Consider the following 19,335-nt stretch of genomic DNA (forward strand, 5'->3'; position numbering starts at 1 on the left):
GTTACAAAAAATATGAAAACTATTACTAAACAAAATATGTTTCAATTTCGCATGAAAATACTAACATTGGGATGAATACTAATTAGCAATATTTTTCCATCTAAAAATGCATGAGTTTATGACTAATATAGAGTCTTCAGATTTTGAAGAAAAAAGAACTACAGACACAAGATGTGGCAAACAGATCTACAGTCTTTTTCACAATCTAAAGAATCAGCAACCTGCCCTTTATCACTATGCTATGTTTAATAAATCTCTAACTGGGCAACTCACCATCAGAAATGGCCTCTCCTTTAATGCTCTTCAGCCCACCAGGAATAGCATTCCCATCCAGAAAGAACTCAATAATTCCATCATCTACAGTAATGATGACATGTATCCATGTATTCTCTACAAACTTCTTAGCACTGACCCAGGCCACCTGAGTATTGTTTGACCTTAACACTGTATAGTACAGCATGACTGTAACATGAGACTGATTAGTGTGGATCTTCACTCCATAATACCAGGTCCCATTCCTGGTTCCTTTGGAAACTATGAAGCCGTCAGTGTTGGGACTGGGCACTAGCCAAGCAGAAAAGGTGAAGTTGCTAATAGCAGCAGGCCCATCTTCAGGGGAGATAGTCCCATAAGCACCCGGAAGCCCTGAGAAGAACCACGTGTCTGTGCCTGAGTGGTGTCGCCGGTCATGGGGCCTGAGCTCAACCTTGTCTGGGAAGGAGGCTAGAAGGAGCAGGTCATCCATCAGTGGAAGGCCCTCTGGAAATTGGCCGGAAACAATTTCCCAGGCAACCCGCACATCACCAAAAGTACCCTGCTGTCTGAGGAGGGTGAAGGAAGCAACATCAGCCATGTCATCCACAGAACGTACATCTTCAGCTACTTCTTGGTCCAGGCTGCTGTCGGCAATGGCAAAGACACCATATGGGTCGTCATTGAAAGGAATGAGAACCGTGGCATTCAGGGAAGTGCTCGCCAGTTGTCCGCCTTCCCCTGGGTAACCACCTTAAAGATATTAGATGCAAGAGCTGAATGTTTTACCAAACTAAATTATAACAATCATCTGCCTCTAAGTAGTTACTATAAGGTGAATGTTATAACAGTGACAGTCATCAGTTTGATCTCAGAGTCAATAGAGAAAACCATTTGTCTCTGGTAATGATATTACGGTATCTCTAAATCTCATAAATCGCCTTTTATCATGAACTCACCTGAGATATTAACAAGTCTGAGGACAAAGAACTCATTGAACTCTGGAAGCTTATCGGCGATGGCTTCCAGGACAATAGGCATCATCCGTACACATTCTGTGAAGCTGATGGAGCCAGAGGAGTTGGTAAACTCCTGGTTTTTCTCTAGAGGAGTCACTGAGTCATTGGCAAAAAGCTGCCAGAACACTGTAATGTTACCAAAACAGCCTCTTTCACGCTGGACACTGGGACAGGAAAAAAGAATGAAAAGATTTAAATGAATTAATAAAGTTAAAAACTTTTTGTCTCCAATCTTTAAATGTTTTGTAAATGCATAGAGACTAAGTTTAATATAACTTAATTTTTAAAAAATGGTGTAAATAAGAAAGGCAACAATAAAACTATACATTTAAATCAATATGTATTGCACAGCAGAAACATGAATTAAAACCCCTTACTTAAAACTATTGGTCTTGCCCTCTTCAACAGGTTTCTCTGTGGCTTCCAGGAAGAAAATGCCACTGGCATCATCATTGGCTTTAATCACTACAGTAGCCGTGTGTGCTCCAAAGACAACAGCGTCACCTGCGTGTGAATGCATATTGCCAAGTTAGATCAAGCGTACATGAGGATGTTATTTTGGTTATGTTTTGTCAACATAACGTTGCACACAATAACTATGACAACCAAGCCCAGGAGTAAAATGCTTCTAAAATAATGAAAAAGGTTCAAACTACTCTGACTAGAGAAATAAAAGGGGCAAAGCAAAGAATAGAGCTTCAAACTCAAACTTAGCTCCAAACTTTAAGTTTCATGCTTTTAACCTTTTATAAATATAATGAAAGAATAAGAACTCCGGGGGAATATTTAAATGAAAGAACAACCTCTCACAAGTGAATAATTCAAGTTTATGCAGTATACTAAGATGAGTATTTAAATCTGCTAATTAAACAAGCAAGGTGAAGGTCCCAAATTTTGAATGACTTCTAACATGAGGGTTATTGACTTTAACACAACCCTTTTATAAAGATGATCCCCTCTAGATTCTACTCCATGACAATCAGTAAATAGAGAGAGGCCAGTGGAGTGATTGGTCTTTGTGTCTCAAAAAGACTGGAGTCTGGTATTTATGGTCCTATTAAGGTCCAGTGGTGCTACCTTTATATCTCTACCACAATATCAGTATCAGGAATGTAACCATAGACGTTAAAAAATAACCCTAGCTACTCCTCACCTTACCGTGCATAGACACTGACAAAAGGAAAAGGGGGTAATGTTATTTTTAATGAGCTGTGATTGCATGGTTCGTCTACTGTGAGCCACACTGGGAAAAAAATGACTTTCAGCTCTTTTAATCTTTGGAGAAAATGCAAATAACCTTTTCATCTATTTATAAACCTGCAGTGACATGAAGATATGACACATATACTATAATGTATGACTGTCAGACATTATAGATCAGATCAGGTATCAGATACACTAATGATATCCCTATAATATTCAGAATACTACATTCTGAATACAAGACAGTACAAGACAGTTGTTTAGACAGTTTTTGAGTACAAGTTTTAAAGGTAGCCTATACTTACCAGTAGCATTGTAGAGAACAATGTAAAAGGCTTCATCAGTCTCTGGTATGTCGTCATCTTCTATAGCCACAGATATGTTCTTCATCCATTCACCCACATTATACACCAACAACGTGTCATTACTCAGCATGTTGAGGTCACCTGGTGATGCGTCACCATACTCTACTCGGTACATCACCGTAGCGACAAAGTCTGCCCGACCCGCCCTAAAAATAGTGAAATTGGCCACCCCACCTTCTTGAAGCTGCACAATGACAGGTTCTGAGGTAAGAATGAGATGAGAGAGAAGATGAGTGAAAGGTTTTAGTTACCATAAATATCTATAACCATCTATCAGAGGATTTTTCTTACATGTAAAATACTTACCAGAAAAATAAATGGGGTCATCATTCTTATTAATCCATAAAATAGCACTGAGTATGTTTCCCAGTCTGGCTCCACCCATAGCATTCGACAAGGAAATAGTGAAGTTCTCCATGTCTTCTGGTAGCTTAAAAAATAATTTCAATTTAGGAAGTGTAATCTATATGTGAGCTGAGGGTATAAAACACACACACACACACACTTCATTGTGTAATGTCAGAATCTAGTTTGCCTTTACCTCGTCAGGTACAGAAAAGACAGTGAGGTTTTTTAGGTTTTCTCCCTCCTTGAAAGTGATGTTGCCTTGAAGGGGGCTGACGTCTTTAGACAGAGCCGGCTCCAGGACCCAAGAAACAGACACCTCTCCAAAGTTACCCCTGTTTCTTACTACAGGGTACACAGCTGGAGAGCAATCACAATAGAGATTATCTATATACATATTTTTTTTATCTTCCTATAGTCATAAGCTCAACATTTTAGTATAAAACACAATAAAAGCCTGTTATTCTGGGTTCAAGTTTGACTGTATTATTTTGTTTTTAGTTGTACAGCTTACTTGTCTGCATGCTAAGTGATTCAATAAAGAAACAGGAATTTGGTCTTTCCCTGTTCTCAGAAATGAATTGAACATTGAACAGCATCACTATTTGTTTTATAAATTGATTAAAGATTTAGCTTCTCTCTGCCACAAACAAATGTTGTGCTATACAAATATGACGCAAGCAACTCTCTAAGTGCACATATTTAAATTAGTTTTACTTAAAAAATTATTTTTAAATGGAAAATTTGTTGATCTCATCCCTCGTGCATACAATTGCACTTTGATCCACTCCAATTAGATACATTTTAAGTGTTAACCTGATCCCACTTGACATGCAAAAGTATCGCTATCATCTGAAGTACCTTGGTGCACTGTGTTCCTTTTGCTCTCATTGATGGTCACTGTCAGTCCTGATTGGATGAACTCAATGACCCCAAAGGGGTCATCGTTCCTCCTCACTGTGATGTTGACCTCCCTGTGGTTGCCTAGGCGACTGGGTGGAGTGCTGTGGCTACTAAGTACCACAGAGTAGGTCTCGTCCAGCTGTATGCAGACCCATTCACACAGAACACGCAGAGTTTTAATGTAGTCAAAACATGTCAGAAGAACAGAATAATCTTTACAATGTGAGACATAATCTTGCCAATACTAAATTTGAGATACATTAAACAACAGGTTTCTATCTGATACTACTATGTATTTGGGAGTATGTATCTTGTTTCAAGAGGGACACTTGCACACTTTAATTTTAACTTTTTAGACTAAAACTTAGATAATTAGAATGCTATTATCTTAGTACGTCAGTTTTGGATAGTGTAGAAAAGTAATGTCTCATAATCACAAAAGATGAATATTGTGTTGATCTTCTTCTTACCTCAGGGACCCCATCAGGCCTTGCAACCAGTGCCACTACCACCTCTCTCTCTCCTGGTTTAAATTCCAGAATACCCATAGCACCATAGAATTCAGTATTGTCTGAGGGCACCACACTATATCGTATCAGTTGTTTCAGCAGCTGTCCCTGTTCTCTGACCACATGTAGCTCCACAGCCTCACCCTCCTAGGGTTAATACGTACAAATGTCATGTAGGAAAAAACAACATGTGGGGTTAATTGTTTGTAGCTGGTTAAATACTTTAACCAAAGTAACTAATTTTTGGTTTTAAACTCTGACTTACATTGATGAACCAGGGACCTCTGGAGAATGGGGAAAATTCAAAGACTCCCCCAGGGTCATCGTTCTCCATGATGACAATTTCTCTACTAGTGAAGCCGACTTTCAGGATCTGATTCTCGTCATTAGTCCTGAAACAAATGCACACAACTTATAGAAATTAGAAACAAATAGAGGTAATTTGAACATCAGAGCAAAAGATAATGGCCAAAACCTAGCAATAATTATAGTGACAATTTACGTTTATCTAAATATTTATCTCTATAACTTAAAACCAGTGGATCTGCTTTTGGTATAAGACAGACAAATATTACCTATGTACAGGTACAGCAGATGACAGCTCTGATATGGAAGCTTCTTTAACTTTAAATTCAACTTTAATTTAAAGTTCTCACTGAGTTCCTTGTATTGTGCGATGGTTGTTCATTATTGGCACCACATGCTGTCACAAGTCCTGCTGTTTAGACCATTTAATAACAATGTCAATCAAAAGACTGCCTGCATCTTTATTGCTCCAGAAGGGTTGTGTGCATGAGTGTGTATGTTGAGAAAAGTGGAGCCAACCAAGCATAACATGATGGGTAAATTAGAGACAAAGACATGACAGAATGAAGCACTCCAAACAAACAGTCACAGCCAGGGCAGTGCATCCATACAAACACTGACATCTTTAAAAGAGTATACAATCAAGCCTAGTTAAATTAGAGCACGTAACACATGTAAAAGAAGATTCTCAATTTACTCCCAACAAGCACTCTCTTTAAGATTCCCTTTTTTCACACCATAGCAAAACCCCCCACCTCATCCCAAACCCCATCATCCCCACATCAACCAAAGACCCCAGTAATCCTGAAGTAGGCCCTTCTCTGGAAAACAAAGTCGTGATTCACGCTACACAAAAGGCCAGGTTCAATCCACTCTTCACTTACCCAAAGTACACTATAAAGCGTGCAGTCTCCACCCTGCAGCGGAGGAGCGGGAGGGAGAGAGAGCTGCCGTTCTCATCAAAACACAACCAACAGATGAACACACCCCCAACCACCACTACCACAATGGGACGGATAGAAGGATAAGCTTGAACTTACTTAGCCTTTCAAATTCATCTGGATTCAGATGTTGTATATGCTGGCTCTAAAATATTATACACCAGTACTATAAATAAATAAATAAAATATAAATTTAATTCTTAGTTTTGCGTTGTTGATAATAAATATTCATTGTGTTCTTTTGTTGGTCAACTATAACTTTTCCTTGTTTTTCATGTCCATACCTGGTCAGAGAGAGCATTAAGGTCTCGTTGATTTCAGGTACATTGTCAGCCATGACAGTGAAGTTGATGGAGGCATCACTCTGCCCAGATAAGAACACAACAGAGCCATTTAGAGGCTTAAGGTCACTAGCAGTTACATCTTCTCGATTGTCTCCAAATGGCTGAAGAATCCAGAACACCACAGCGTGGCCCTCTGTCCCATCGCGCTGCAGAGGGAGGCTCACCTGCACCAAATAACAAATAAACTCTTCTACTTGCAACTAATAAATGCTTAATTTTGAAAACAAGGGACTTATCTTACCATGCTAGCATTGCTGTCCTCTGGTTCATAAACCACCACTGTGGCGTTATTTGTAAAACCTATTTCTCCATTAGCAATGTCTGGGGTGACAGTTAAGGTCAGGTTTAGAGGTTCTCCAAACCTTGGGCTATTTGAAGGAATTAAGGGGCTTATATCAATCAGCCCCAATGTGTTCAACTAAGGAAACAGGAGAAACAGCATAATTAACAAAAGGCTTATAAAGGATAATTAAGGGACAGATAGCAGGAAGTGATTAGATATAAAGCAAATTATTAAAATATACTAACTAATACATCACTCATTGGCCATTATCTATCAGGTTATTTCTCTTTAGTCACAATTACCTGTCAGTCCTTCATTCACTCCTTCTATGTTCGTGTGTGCATAAAGGTTAAGTGCGTGGTGTGATTATGGCTCTACACTAAGTGAAGAGTGCTTTTGCTTGCTTGCTTTAAGAGCTAGCTGACAGTTGGCCAAATCCCATAGCAACAACATGCTAGATTTGAGTGCCAGTGTCGAACAGATTCACACATGCAAATGAGGCACTTAAAGTTTGGACAGCACTAATTTGGCTAGAAGTCCAAACACAAACAGAAAGACCAAATTTTTGGATGTGCAACAAATTACTGGTAGGTTTACAACTTAAAAACCCATTAATAGAAAAAAAATACACACACACAACTACATACTTACATGCATATACACAAACACACTCTGTTTCCAGTCCTGTTACCTGTATTAAGAAATGAGCTCCATTCTGCAGAAAAGCATCATTCCTGATTGGCAGTATGACATGGACCATCCGCTCACGGGTAAACACCACATTAACAGACATGCTAACATTCAGAACCTGCTCACGGGCCAATGCTGGGTCAATTGGACCTGCAGGAATGTAGAGGGCAGTGAAAGACATAGAGACATCCCCCAGTGTACCACCATCTCGCAGAAAATTTAGTGACAGGAAACGGCCTTCAGGCTGGCTATAGATGCTTTGCTTTTTTGTTGGGTCAATACGAAAAAGTCCATAGACATTGTCACTGTCCTGGATGTAGAACACCATCTAAGGGAAGAGTTGAGAAAGACCAAACAAGAGGGTAAGTTAAAATAACAAATACTAAAAAAGAAGAGGAAGGCAATTAACATTTTGACTGATGAGAAAATAATAAAAAAACACAAGATTTGTATAATAGAAGGGCTATACTTATAATGACTGAACCAAATATTTTACTGTTTTCTGTTGGGTCTGCAAATTGCTCCACCAAAGGCCCCTTCAATCAAATTCATGTTTGAGTTGATGTCAAATTTAAGTTGAGTAAAGCTAATTACATAAACTTTGCCAAATGCAATTTCACAAGTTTGCCCAGGGGGCCCTGGGCAATGACAGCGAGAGTTGACTGACCATCAAGCTGTGAGGGGATAATTGCAAAGAAGCCAAGGTTTACCATGAATTACTTTGGATGACATTGTTGCATATTCTGTTTTTGTAATACTGTACCATAAATCAAGAAAAAGAGAGATGAAGAACAGAGAGAGAAAACAAAACAAGTGAGACAGAGTAGTAAAACAGAGGCTTGAGCTAACTTTAGAGAGGCATCCTCTTTAATTAACTCTGCTATGGCTGCTAGAGCCATTTTCATGAGGCTCCTTCATTTTCCTGAAACCTACATTTGTCTGCTGCAACGCCTAGCATGTTCACAGTACTTAATTTACAGATCAGCCTAAATATGTGTGTCCCTTTTTATTGTGTTATATAACATTTGCAACATTAATGACAATTATCACAAAATCAAATTTTCTACTATTACATGTTTAAGGAATTTTAGCTAAGCCAACTCACTCTGCACAGATGGCAAACAGACCTTGTAGCCTCATTACTTGGGGTAATGTTACAGTGTGTGTTTGTGTATAACCTAAGCAGAGTTTGTGTCTCATCTCATGCCTTGAACATAAACAAGACTTAGATCTGCCCACTGCTTTCACACATAGCCAGCTTAGCTTGGGTAAGATGGAACCTATAAAAACCTGTCACCACTTCGCCCATGCTTTCTTAAAAAAAATAAATAAAAAAAAAAAAAACACTCACATACACCACACACAGTGCGCCTGCTGTTTCCGCTTTGTTTTGATTTAGCCACATTAAAGGAACGCTCACAGAGCAAATTGACACAAAGGGGTCAACTTTTCCAAAAATGTGCCAAGTTTTCCACTTTACAGTACAGTAGGTCACACACTACCACACACACACTTGCATAACATGTGTACATCATCTGAGTGATATGTTCCATAACAAGGGCAGACTTTCCTTTCTGCTCCACAAATCAATTATGAATAAATAGAACCATAAATACAAACGTATTTCTTTAGAGAATCTAAATGGATCTCTTTTAATCTCACCTCCATGGGATCATTGACCTCTGCATTTCCAGTTACAGTATTGGGCAGCAGTTTCAGAACAAAGGCCTCTGCCTCTTCAGGTTGAACATCTGCCACAATGTTTATTTGAATCATGGCTCTCCACTGACCAGCAGCAAATCTCACTGTCCCCTCTGTAGGGTTCAAATCATCTGACACCGGGGAACGATCACTGGAGTTTCTGCTGATGGACCAGTTGACGGACACAGCACCATAGCTGCCTCCATTTCTTACAATGTGGATGCCATCAAATCTAGGGGAATGGTAGTCTTTAATGTAATATTTTTCTTTTTGTTATGACAATACAGAACATAACAGCTCCTGTATATAAATGTAATTACAGTTTCCTTAAGCATATGTAAGTTATTAACCTCTGAGTCAGATCTTCGTTGATGATGACTGGATGAATTACTAGACTGCTGTTGATTGACAGAACACCATGAGGCTTATCATTGGGCTCAATCGTCACTTGCATAGCATTAGGAGATACCAACACAGCATCTCCTCTGATGTTCTCCTCCAGTAGGACCAGATTGAATGATTCTGCAATTTCTGGCACATTGTCATCAGTGATGTGGAACAGCAGGCTGATTTTGTAGACATATGGAGGAAAAGTGACTGTTCTGACTAGCTGTAGGTCGTAGAAATCCAGATCTGGTGTAGCACTGAATGGTTCTTCACTGCTCACCACCATGTAATCTACAGAGACCTAAAGAGTACTACAGATGATTAATATAAAATTGTCTCATATATATATATATATATATATATATATATATATATATATATATATATATATATATATATATATATATATATACACACACACACACACACACACATATATATATATATATATATATATATATATATATATATATATATATATATATATATATATATATATACACACATATACACACACACACACACACACAGTTTTTACTGCATCAAACTTTATAGTTATATATGTCTACTGCATGTAGCTTAGTTTAAATACATAAATAAAGCGGATGTACCCTATTTCTAAGTCGAAACTCTAGGTAAAGAGTGGTTTGATAGAAAGTTACCTTAGTGTCAACAGAACCAACAATTGGCCCATCCTCAGTTAACCGACCACGTGTCACATTGAGGACAATGACTCCAGCAGACTCCTGTACTGCAATGAAAGAGTGGGAAAACCGCAGTGGACTGTCATTACGCCGGATTCTCAGCTTCACACTGCTGGCATTGGGGCTGAGGAGGGCTCCACCTGTCACATTCATTAGCCTGACCAAAAATACCTCATCATCCTCTGGGATCTGTCCACAGAGAAAGAGAGTTATGTTCATATAGAACAACCCTTTCTATTCAAATGTAAAAATGTTTTTTTGTTATTAAATTAAATTATAATCATCCATCCAATTATTATCCAAACGCTTTTTTTTTACACATAGCATATAGTATATGTGTGTGTGTGTGTGTGTGTGTGTGTGTGAGAGAGAGAGAGAGAGAGAGAGAGAAAATATGGATGGGTTAAACTCTACAATGAGGAGCATATTCAATACCGGGTCATCTTTGATGAGGACACTGAAGTTCACTACAGCCTGTCCTACATGTATTGTGATGTTCCCTCTTTCTGGACTGAGATCCTCAATGGCAGGGTTGGGACCCTCAGAGATCTGAAAAGGAGAAATCAAAGTGATGCTTACATCATTAACATACTGCACATACATTATTTAAATATTTATGTGCTGGTGCAAAAAACCCAAAACACAATAAACAAATATTGTTTTATGTTTTATGCATGTTGCTCTCTCACCTCAAAGTTCACAGTCACAGTCCCATATGTTCCCTTCTCTCTAATTAAGGTAAAAGGCACATAATGTTTTCGTCCTCTGGGTTCATCAACAATGATCTCTTCAGTCTGTGTTGGCAAGGATGAGGCAGGCAAAACAGACAAGCAGAATCAGTTTCAATTTAATCAAATTCAATACAGTGAAACATTGCTAATTAAAATCAAAAACATTTATCAACATAGCAACATGTCATATTTTCGGAGCTGTAATTAACTATTGTAACCAATCAACCAAATCTTAAAGTAAATTTCAGTTTAAATAAATCAAAAAACCTCAGAAAGTACAGTATTGTTTAACGTAAATTCCTGTTTTCTTACTTTGTAATTAAATTTCCATACAATATTAACAAAGAAAACAAAGAGGACACGTAAAAAAGAAACAAATTAAATTTAGTAAACAAAAACAACCGACTAACACGCTGAAGACATATCTACCAGAATCACGAGGCCTTTGTAGATTCTGTGCAGGTCAAACAATTCCCGGTAAGCCTACAGTATATCATAGCTACCATGGAAATGCTATAAAGTTGCACTGGTAAATGAATCCAGGTAGTGCTGATGTAGCACAGCACAAATATGAATACAATGATATTAGTCAAAATTGGGCAATATTTTAAGCTCCACTTACACCAGACAGGGAGCAGACATTTTCTTACATGTAAGAAAATTACAGGTGTTAAATTACCCCTGAGATTGTTAAAGTTAAGTTTTTATTCAATACCCTCTGTTTACTGTGCAGGATGAAATATTTCAGGCAGCTTTACCTATCCTAAAAATCTCAAAGAGTTTAGATAAACTGATTTTGCTTGCCCCCTATATCGCTTTATACGATGTAAAAGTGATGTAGACCAAATTAATTACAGTTTAAAATTAGAAGATGTAGGCACTAATAAAGGAGACAAAAAAGCAATTGAATTGACAAGATGATAGTAGTTTCTTACTGAGTTAAAGGCAATAATTCCGAAAGCGTTGTCATTGGATAGGATGGTGATGGTTGCCTTGTTTGGGTTTCCTAAAGTCACACCATTAGAGGAACTCTGGGAGGTGGAGGAAATTGAAATGGTTAGATAAAACCTGGCCACATATAAAGTATGTGGCTTTACACCCCAACACTTATGTTCACGTTAAAAAGTAGAATACCCGACTGCTACTATCTTCGCTTCTTTCTTGTGCTCTAACTGTGAAGTCCTAGTGAGATGGAACAAAGACAGGAAGTACTGGTCTCAGCCCAGTTGATTTGTCAGGTTAGCTCACAGTGGGGTACCTCTTCAGGACTTATGCTGTGCGCTGTGATTTGGAACTAAGACCTGACAAATTTAAAATCTCAGTGTGTGTAAAATCACAAAATGACTTCAACCAAACTTACAATGAGAGGTTTTATCACAAGAAAAGAACAATTACCTTTGATCTTTGTAAGAAGGATTTTCATTTTCTGAACCTTATTAAAGAGAAAGTGCACAGCCTTGTAATTTAACCTAACTCTTCTCTCTATTTGTGAGATTAGCGAAGGTTTCACACTCACCTTATAGACAAGCACCATGCCAGAGTTCAAGTGTGTTTCCACAACTTAGTTTATAATTTCAACTGAAAGAATAATTTTTTTTACAGATTTACCAGTCACAAATAGATAAATAAAGCCTGATCAACAATTCTTATTTGTGCTTAATCTTTGACACCCCTAGCAGTGCAAATTCATCCTCCAGAAAGCGGATATGGGTAGAATTGGGCCAAAGCTTTGTCTCTGCTGTAGTGTAAACAAAAGGGCTAAGTATGCCTCATATGTTCTTTCACTCTAGTAGCAGGCAAGGGCTTGTGTTACTGGATGTTAACCAGATGTCACACAAATGTGGCGTTAAATTGAAAATCTGAAGAAAGTCATTCTTGCTGACAGCTCTTCAGAGATGTAGCTGCTTTGCAAATATACATAGCTGACAATCCATGATTCACAATGATTTTTGCTGTAAGCCTTACAGTGAGGATACGACCGACCGACCGACTGACCGACACACATACACACACACACACACACACACACACACACACACATCAGCACCACCCTCAAGCAGCTCATCAATCACATTTGACAGCTAAAATCCTTATAAAACCTAGGAGATAGTCTGGGTGTGGTGGTACTTCCTTTGATAGGGATTTACAATTTATACACGCAAAAATCCTTTCTTTAAAACATCAAACTATAGCAATCCTTTACAACACCACACACAAAGGCAAAAGCACAACAACACCATAAAAAAAGCAACTATTGGACAAGTATACAGTAGGAAGTTGCACATTTTGATTATATGGTGTGTTTGGTGGTCAGCTAAAATGTCTCAAAATGCATAAGAAAAAGATTATTTAAATGTAGTGTGACAGACACACTATTCATCTGCCACAGTGTGTTAATGGAACACAGAACATGTGTAAAAAATAAATCCATGGAATGGACATGCCCAACAAAGTCAAAGGAAATGTGAATGAGAGATTCACTTTAATCTAATGTGTGGTGAGGCTGTGGCTGTCGAAGTTAGTTTCTATTTTACATAGTCGTCTTTTAGTGGGAAGCCTCAGAGACGCACACAACATTTGGCCCCATGCAGCCCTGCTCTGGAAAAGTCCTATAGAGTACACACATCAAAGACTTTGCAGCTCAGAGCCTCCCAGGGCTTACTATGGGACACCCCCACTTCCTTTTGCTTAGTAGCTGTGGTTTAGGACAGTCAGGGGTAGAATTTAAACGATGGGACTTCGTAGAAAGGAAGCTTGGTGATCCATAGAAAAGAAAGTAGGGTGTAAAGGAGAAAGGGTGCAGGGGGTCATCATCAATCAACAGATATTTTGCTGCATGCACAAGTTGTCTGTCTCTCTCTCACGCACACACACACAGACACACACACACACACACTTTTGTGTGCAAACACTGGGCATTTACCTGTAGTGTAAGTTTGAAGGTAAAGGTCTCATCAGCTTCAGGCAGGTCGTCATCCTTCACAGCAATGAAGATGGTCTTACTGGTCTCAGTGGACAGCAGAAAGGCTGCAGCATTCACAGCTTCAAAGTCCCCTGTGTCAGCTCCCTCTAGCTGGGTAAAACAGCCGGATACAAAATTACACCACTCTATATTTTCAACAGATTAAGGTTTCTGCTTCTTTCTGCATTTTGAGATATATTCATTTATTTGATAGTGTAAAATTAAGAAGAACAGAAGAGACTCAAAAGAAAAAGTAACAATTTGGCAGAACAGGCAAAAGCTACGATTGAAGACAGGGTGTTGCAGGCACATTATTTGTGCATTTGAATATCTATGTGTTCTGCTATTTCCAGAACAGTTTCTGCAGACACACTGTATCTTTAATACCAACACCACTGTTTGCTATAGATAAAAGTATCACTGGACATGGAAGATACATCACAGCAACTGAGCAAGTTGACTGGTTCTTATTTGCTTTACATGATGCATCACAAGGTCTGCATTGAGTATCATCTTTTTAAACACAGACTTATTAGAAAAGTGATTTAACAGATTGATGAGATACACAATGAGTCATCAATATGGAGACTGTGCCATGTCCTACCAGAACCAAAGCTGTCACATTGATTGGGTCTCCGACTCTCTCCACAACAACCCGGACCACAGCTGTGCTGCTCTCATTGACAACAAAGTCAGTCTGACCCAGGAACCGCAGTGTGGCTGACGAAGAGGCAGTGCCAGGGATGGACAGAGCCAGAAACAACCCAGGTAGCAGGAGGAAAGGGAGCATTCCTAAAGGAAAAAGTGGGACATATATAGGGGCAAACATAAATAAAACAGATGCCACACTTACGCTTTGTTAATTCATTAGTTTACTAATGAATTAACATTCATTCATTAGTTTACTTTACTTTACTATACTTACTTACGTTTTCTTACTTTACGTTTTAGATATTTGTTTTAATATTCCGTGAGATAGCACAATTTTTACATAAATGTGCTTAAATTCATCTTAACACAGAAGATTTTAAATTTAGTTTAATTTAGAAACCTACTTGATTTGGTATTACAAGTACAGATGTAGGGAAAAAATACACAAGGACAAGGAAGCATCCGAAAGAAGCCCTCACAGACACATTTACAAAGATTTAAAATCCCTGTCTACAATGGTCCAAATAATTATGGACAGCTGGTATTTCCCATTTTATAAATGACCTCCTATATTATTCATTCTGATGGATGGTGATAATAAAATTAAAAGACATGTATGCAGTCACTTTAGAACAAATGATCTTTAGACAATATGGAGCGGCCAGATGTTCAGAAGGCCTGGCATTTGAAAATGTGCAGCCAGGCTCGTGGGAAGGCTTGTTGGTCATTGTGGTCTGAATGATTCATAACATTATTACATAATTCCAATGCCTTTTGTCCTCATGTTTTGAAAACTGTTAAAGCAGCTGCTGACTTTATCCTTCTTTACCACATGAATGCCATGCCAGAATAAATGTGATCACTCAAGGTAGTTTCTGTAACTCAGGATGAAGCTTCACAGCATCCCATGCAATTCTGCACTGGCAGCACTGTCTACTCTCAATCCAAATATCTTTCTTCCTTTCCTGCTTCCTTCAATCATCATCACTTCTCTGTATGTCTCTTCAGCACGCCTCTGCCCTCAATGTTTCTTTGTATCTCCTACTTTTAATCACCTTATCTCGTCCTTGAATCCCCTCCTCTCCTTGCCTCTTCTCTCCTGCTTAGCTCTCTCACCCAGAATAATCCTAAACTGGATAGAGCCGCTGAGACAGTTGTCATGGTTATCACAACAAAAACAACACAGCATGACAAGTGGGGTGGAGCCAGCCTAAAGCTGAATTGCGACCTCTCTGTCCTGTCTTTCCCCTCCCCGCTGCCTTATAGCCATCCCATTCATAATCTGCACCACTTAGCTTTGCCAACAGTACGAACACGTAAGGTCTTTGCTCTTAATTACAAGCTTGAAAAAGAACTTGAGCAGCTTCGATGGAATGGATGGATGAAGTCATGTTTGGGTCTTTTTTTATATACACAGAAATCATTTAGGAAAGTTGGATAATAGAAAAATCCAATTTTTCATATGTTCCATTACTGTTATATCAATCTAAGTATTTCTCAGTATTGGTGAGTTTTTAAATAGCAACTATCTATCAATCTGTTTGTTAGCTTAAGAGAATCAGACACTGTTTGTACCATTAGATGGTGTTGGTTGACAGATTCGATCAGAATCAAAAGATGCAAATGTTATAGATGTGCGACAGCGAAACGACATAAGAATGTTACTGAGAGTCTGTGTGATAGGGTGATGTTAAGGGGTTTGTGTGTGTGTGCCACAAAAATGCCAGCAGTGGAGAAATTACTGGGAAATCCATCAAAAAAGGATTTAGAGCTAATGAGTAGCAGAGCTGGACCACGGGGAACAGAAGATGAGACTAAAGGGAGAGCGGTGAGTTTGTCACTGGATTAACAGGGCACAGGGTTGAATAAATCCTGTTGTTGGCCCTGTTCACACTCCTGGGGTTGGGAACTACCTGAATCATTCAGGGATTTTCCTAAAACTGATTAAGACAGCACTCACATTTACAGTCTCACTCACTCTTACACCGCGTAACAGTGCACGCTGAATGTGTGCGTGGTTTAAAAGTATCTAATCACCTGCTAATTGAGTAACATTGGACGGTTAACAAACGTTTGTTGTGGTTTATGTCAATGCATCACTGATCACAGCTCGCAAGCTTCTGTTTTTCCTTTTATCAGAGTCTTTCTATGCTATATCTTTGTTTTTCAAAGTAAATCTCTGAATTCTCACACCCCATATATTCAGTAAATCTCTCGGCCTCAAAACCTCACTTCCAAATATTTAAATGATTGCCTAACATCACTTAGACCACAATATTTTAGTTGGATGGTAGGAGGCATTCAACCCTCTAACCTCCAAACTCTGTGCTTCAAAACAGTGGGGTGGTCACACTTCTTTCAAAGGGCCAAATACAAAGCATATGCTGTGTGGATGGCACAGGTCTGCTTTGTAGAGGGTGGGGAAGTTTTTCTGTATTATGTGATGTGACAACCTTGACCCCAGGGGTTACAGGGGTGACCAAGGATCTCTCTACGACAGCAATGGGCAGCATGGAGTGTCTGGCACAGACCTCTGACATTGATAAGGCTGGGAGTCAGAGTCCATGTAGAGAAGTGCAAAGAGGCACAGTAGTACCCACAGATACACACACACACACTTGCACAGATGTGTTTGCCAGAGCTGCTGCTGTCAGCATATGCATCCAAAGTGCAAAGGCTCAATGCTCAGATAGGCCAAGACACTGGAGAGCTCTGAAATGCACTGTCCATCACAAAAATCCTGGGACAAAGGAACATAAAACGAAGGCTTGTGGGACCTGGCACTTCAACAAGCCACAGACATCACCACAACTAAAGAGACTTCACATTCTGAACATTTAAAATTGCTTTTATTTAACTAAGTTTTTGTCCCTGACCTCAGTCAACTTTTTTTTTTATTGCATTACTTTATGCCCTGGAACAATCAAAGATTCTAATAAATATGCATTACCTGCTATAAATATAGTACTGGTTAAATACTGTATATGACATACATATTAAAAATATAAATGTAAAAGAAGTCATCATGCTCACAAAAATGAACGTTTGGCATCGAACACACAAACCACTTGTTTTACTAACGTAGCTAATTTTGAATTCACTGATTTCACTATGTCAGACATCGTACCACTTCTTTCTTTTTAGAGACAAACTTCTTTTCATCTACCTTTGTGATGGATAGCTCACCAGACAGCTTTCCTGGCAGGCTCACATTATGTGATAAGCACCATGACTAGTCTCAGTGACATCATCAGTCCTGGTCAGTGGTGGTTTGATCCTGTCCTGGCAAAAGAGTCTAACACTGGATCCTTTGCAGAGACACCCCCCCCACACACACAGATATCTCCCTGTCAGAAATTCTGAGAAGGTGTCTGGTTGCAGGGCTGCTCCTGGGGTCAGTGTCGCTGTTGCCTCTAAAGTTTCTCTTGACATTAGCCTCTGATTGGTAATTTTAAACATCAATTATTCATTTCAGGCATACATGTAAGACTCTACAATCAGAGGATTGTCGTAAACAGTGACTTTGCATGATTCACAATATAGTCATTTGCCAGCTCCAGTTTCTTGGGTGGCTGGCTGTTATTATAAAGATTCGCTATTACAAAAGAAATCTTTTAGGTTGTCAATTACCAGACTATATAATCATATTGAAGAAGTGTGACTTTCCTTTATTATATGTAGGATACTATTCACTATTTGAAGCTTTAAAAGAGAAAGGCAATACTCCTACTTCCTTTTTGGTAGAGGGTGTGTAGGATAATAATCTGTAGAGTTTTAATCAAGTTTTCCCATGCGGCATCCCTGCAATGAGGCTTCCCTTGTCCCGAGACGCCCTTGGTGAAGTGCATGTGGTTATATCTGGCAGGTAGTCACTTGCATACATCTACACACACACACATACAGAAACACAAAGAAAGTAATCTCCAGTTGTCTGACAGTGGGGGGCCTGCAGTGGGATCTCATTCATCATTCTTACAGCTCTGGTTGGTGATCTGGAGTTAGTCTGGCCACAAAAAGAAACTACTCTGTCATTTGCATCAACTCATTTAACAGTGTTCCTGAAACATTTGTGTGCCTTCTCAGTAAAAGCTCAATGTAAAAAACAACAACACGGACATATGAGAGAAAATGACACAGATACAGAGAGAAGTAAACAGGAACACACAGACACAGATGATATCGTAGAAAGAAATGCGAATAAAAAGAGGTGATAATAAGCCTTTGCGTACTGTATAGACCTGTGCTTACGCATAATTTAAGCAGGCAAAAAAAAGAGCTTGCTCAAAATAAGTTGAATAAAATATTAAAAGATTTTTAAAATATAAATGTTATTAAATAAATCCATATTATAATACTTCTGTCTCTTTCCTTTTTGCCATTTAATTTTTTGTTGAGTTTATTTGTACGGTATAAAAACAAATTCTGTCAACCTGCCAAAGAACTTCTGTGTCTGTTTTAATAGAAAGGCTACTGTGTTACTTCAGTTTGCATTTATGAGTCTCGGGGTATGAGCTTGGCCTAAAACCACAGAGCCTCCTCTGCTCTGATTATTGGATTGTTTTCTGTTTAAACTGTATTCCACGCCAAGCGATGCCACCTACCCAATGTGTTGGGCCCTAGCTAGAAACCACCCACCGTCCATTCTCAGCCCGGCGTAGCCACGGTTGCCCTACCCGGTCAATTCACAAGCCCATAATTGCACTTCACTTGTACTTTCTGCCTCTGATATTTTTAGATCAGTGAGTGTTCTCGCCATGCAGAGAATTTAGGGAGAAGAAATTAAGAAACTTAATAAGCAACTAGAGCTAAAACATACATCATTAAATCTGTCAAAAATGCTATGTTACTTACTGGGCTTGTTTTGAAGAGCTCTACCCAAAAAATAGTACTCTATTTATTTTGAGGGGAAAAACAGAAAACCTACCATTAGTCCAACGAGCAGGGAATAGAGAGATTTTTGGGAAATTAGGATGGCAGTGTTCTGAACCGCAGCCAAATTATTCCATTCCACACTGGGGGAGATTAGAAAACACTTGAAT

The 19,335-nt window shown here is 38.9% G+C and overlaps 1 protein-coding gene across 4 annotated transcripts in view; it reads right to left on the reverse strand.

Moving 5' to 3' along the window:
* Positions 1-19,335, reverse strand: part of adgrv1 (adhesion G protein-coupled receptor V1) — a 96,197-nt gene that overhangs the window by 71,549 nt on the left and 5,313 nt on the right. For all 4 annotated transcript variants that reach the window (XM_067521762.1, XM_067521763.1, XM_067521761.1 and 1 more), the window contains exons 2-21: positions 14,250-14,437; positions 13,607-13,756; positions 11,619-11,714; positions 10,642-10,746; positions 10,388-10,501; positions 9,911-10,141; positions 9,212-9,549; positions 8,823-9,093; positions 7,162-7,488; positions 6,429-6,605; positions 6,128-6,351; positions 4,862-4,988; positions 4,558-4,743; positions 4,046-4,226; positions 3,381-3,544; positions 3,146-3,269; positions 2,780-3,040; positions 1,649-1,775; positions 1,212-1,435; positions 274-1,005 (exon numbers count right to left, since the gene is read on the reverse strand). In XM_067521762.1, coding sequence (XP_067377863.1) covers positions 274-1,005; positions 1,212-1,435; positions 1,649-1,775; positions 2,780-3,040; positions 3,146-3,269; positions 3,381-3,544; positions 4,046-4,226; positions 4,558-4,743; positions 4,862-4,988; positions 6,128-6,351; positions 6,429-6,605; positions 7,162-7,488; positions 8,823-9,093; positions 9,212-9,549; positions 9,911-10,141; positions 10,388-10,501; positions 10,642-10,746; positions 11,619-11,714; positions 13,607-13,756; positions 14,250-14,435 — 4,345 coding nt within the window. In that variant the 5' untranslated portion in view covers positions 14,436-14,437. The remainder of the gene's footprint in view (positions 1-273; positions 1,006-1,211; positions 1,436-1,648; positions 1,776-2,779; positions 3,041-3,145; positions 3,270-3,380; positions 3,545-4,045; positions 4,227-4,557; positions 4,744-4,861; positions 4,989-6,127; positions 6,352-6,428; positions 6,606-7,161; positions 7,489-8,822; positions 9,094-9,211; positions 9,550-9,910; positions 10,142-10,387; positions 10,502-10,641; positions 10,747-11,618; positions 11,715-13,606; positions 13,757-14,249; positions 14,438-19,335) is intronic.

The sequence above is a fragment of the Channa argus genome, chromosome 11 (genome assembly GCF_033026475.1).
Source record: "Channa argus isolate prfri chromosome 11, Channa argus male v1.0, whole genome shotgun sequence".
NCBI classification, from domain to species: domain Eukaryota; kingdom Metazoa; phylum Chordata; class Actinopteri; order Anabantiformes; family Channidae; genus Channa; species Channa argus.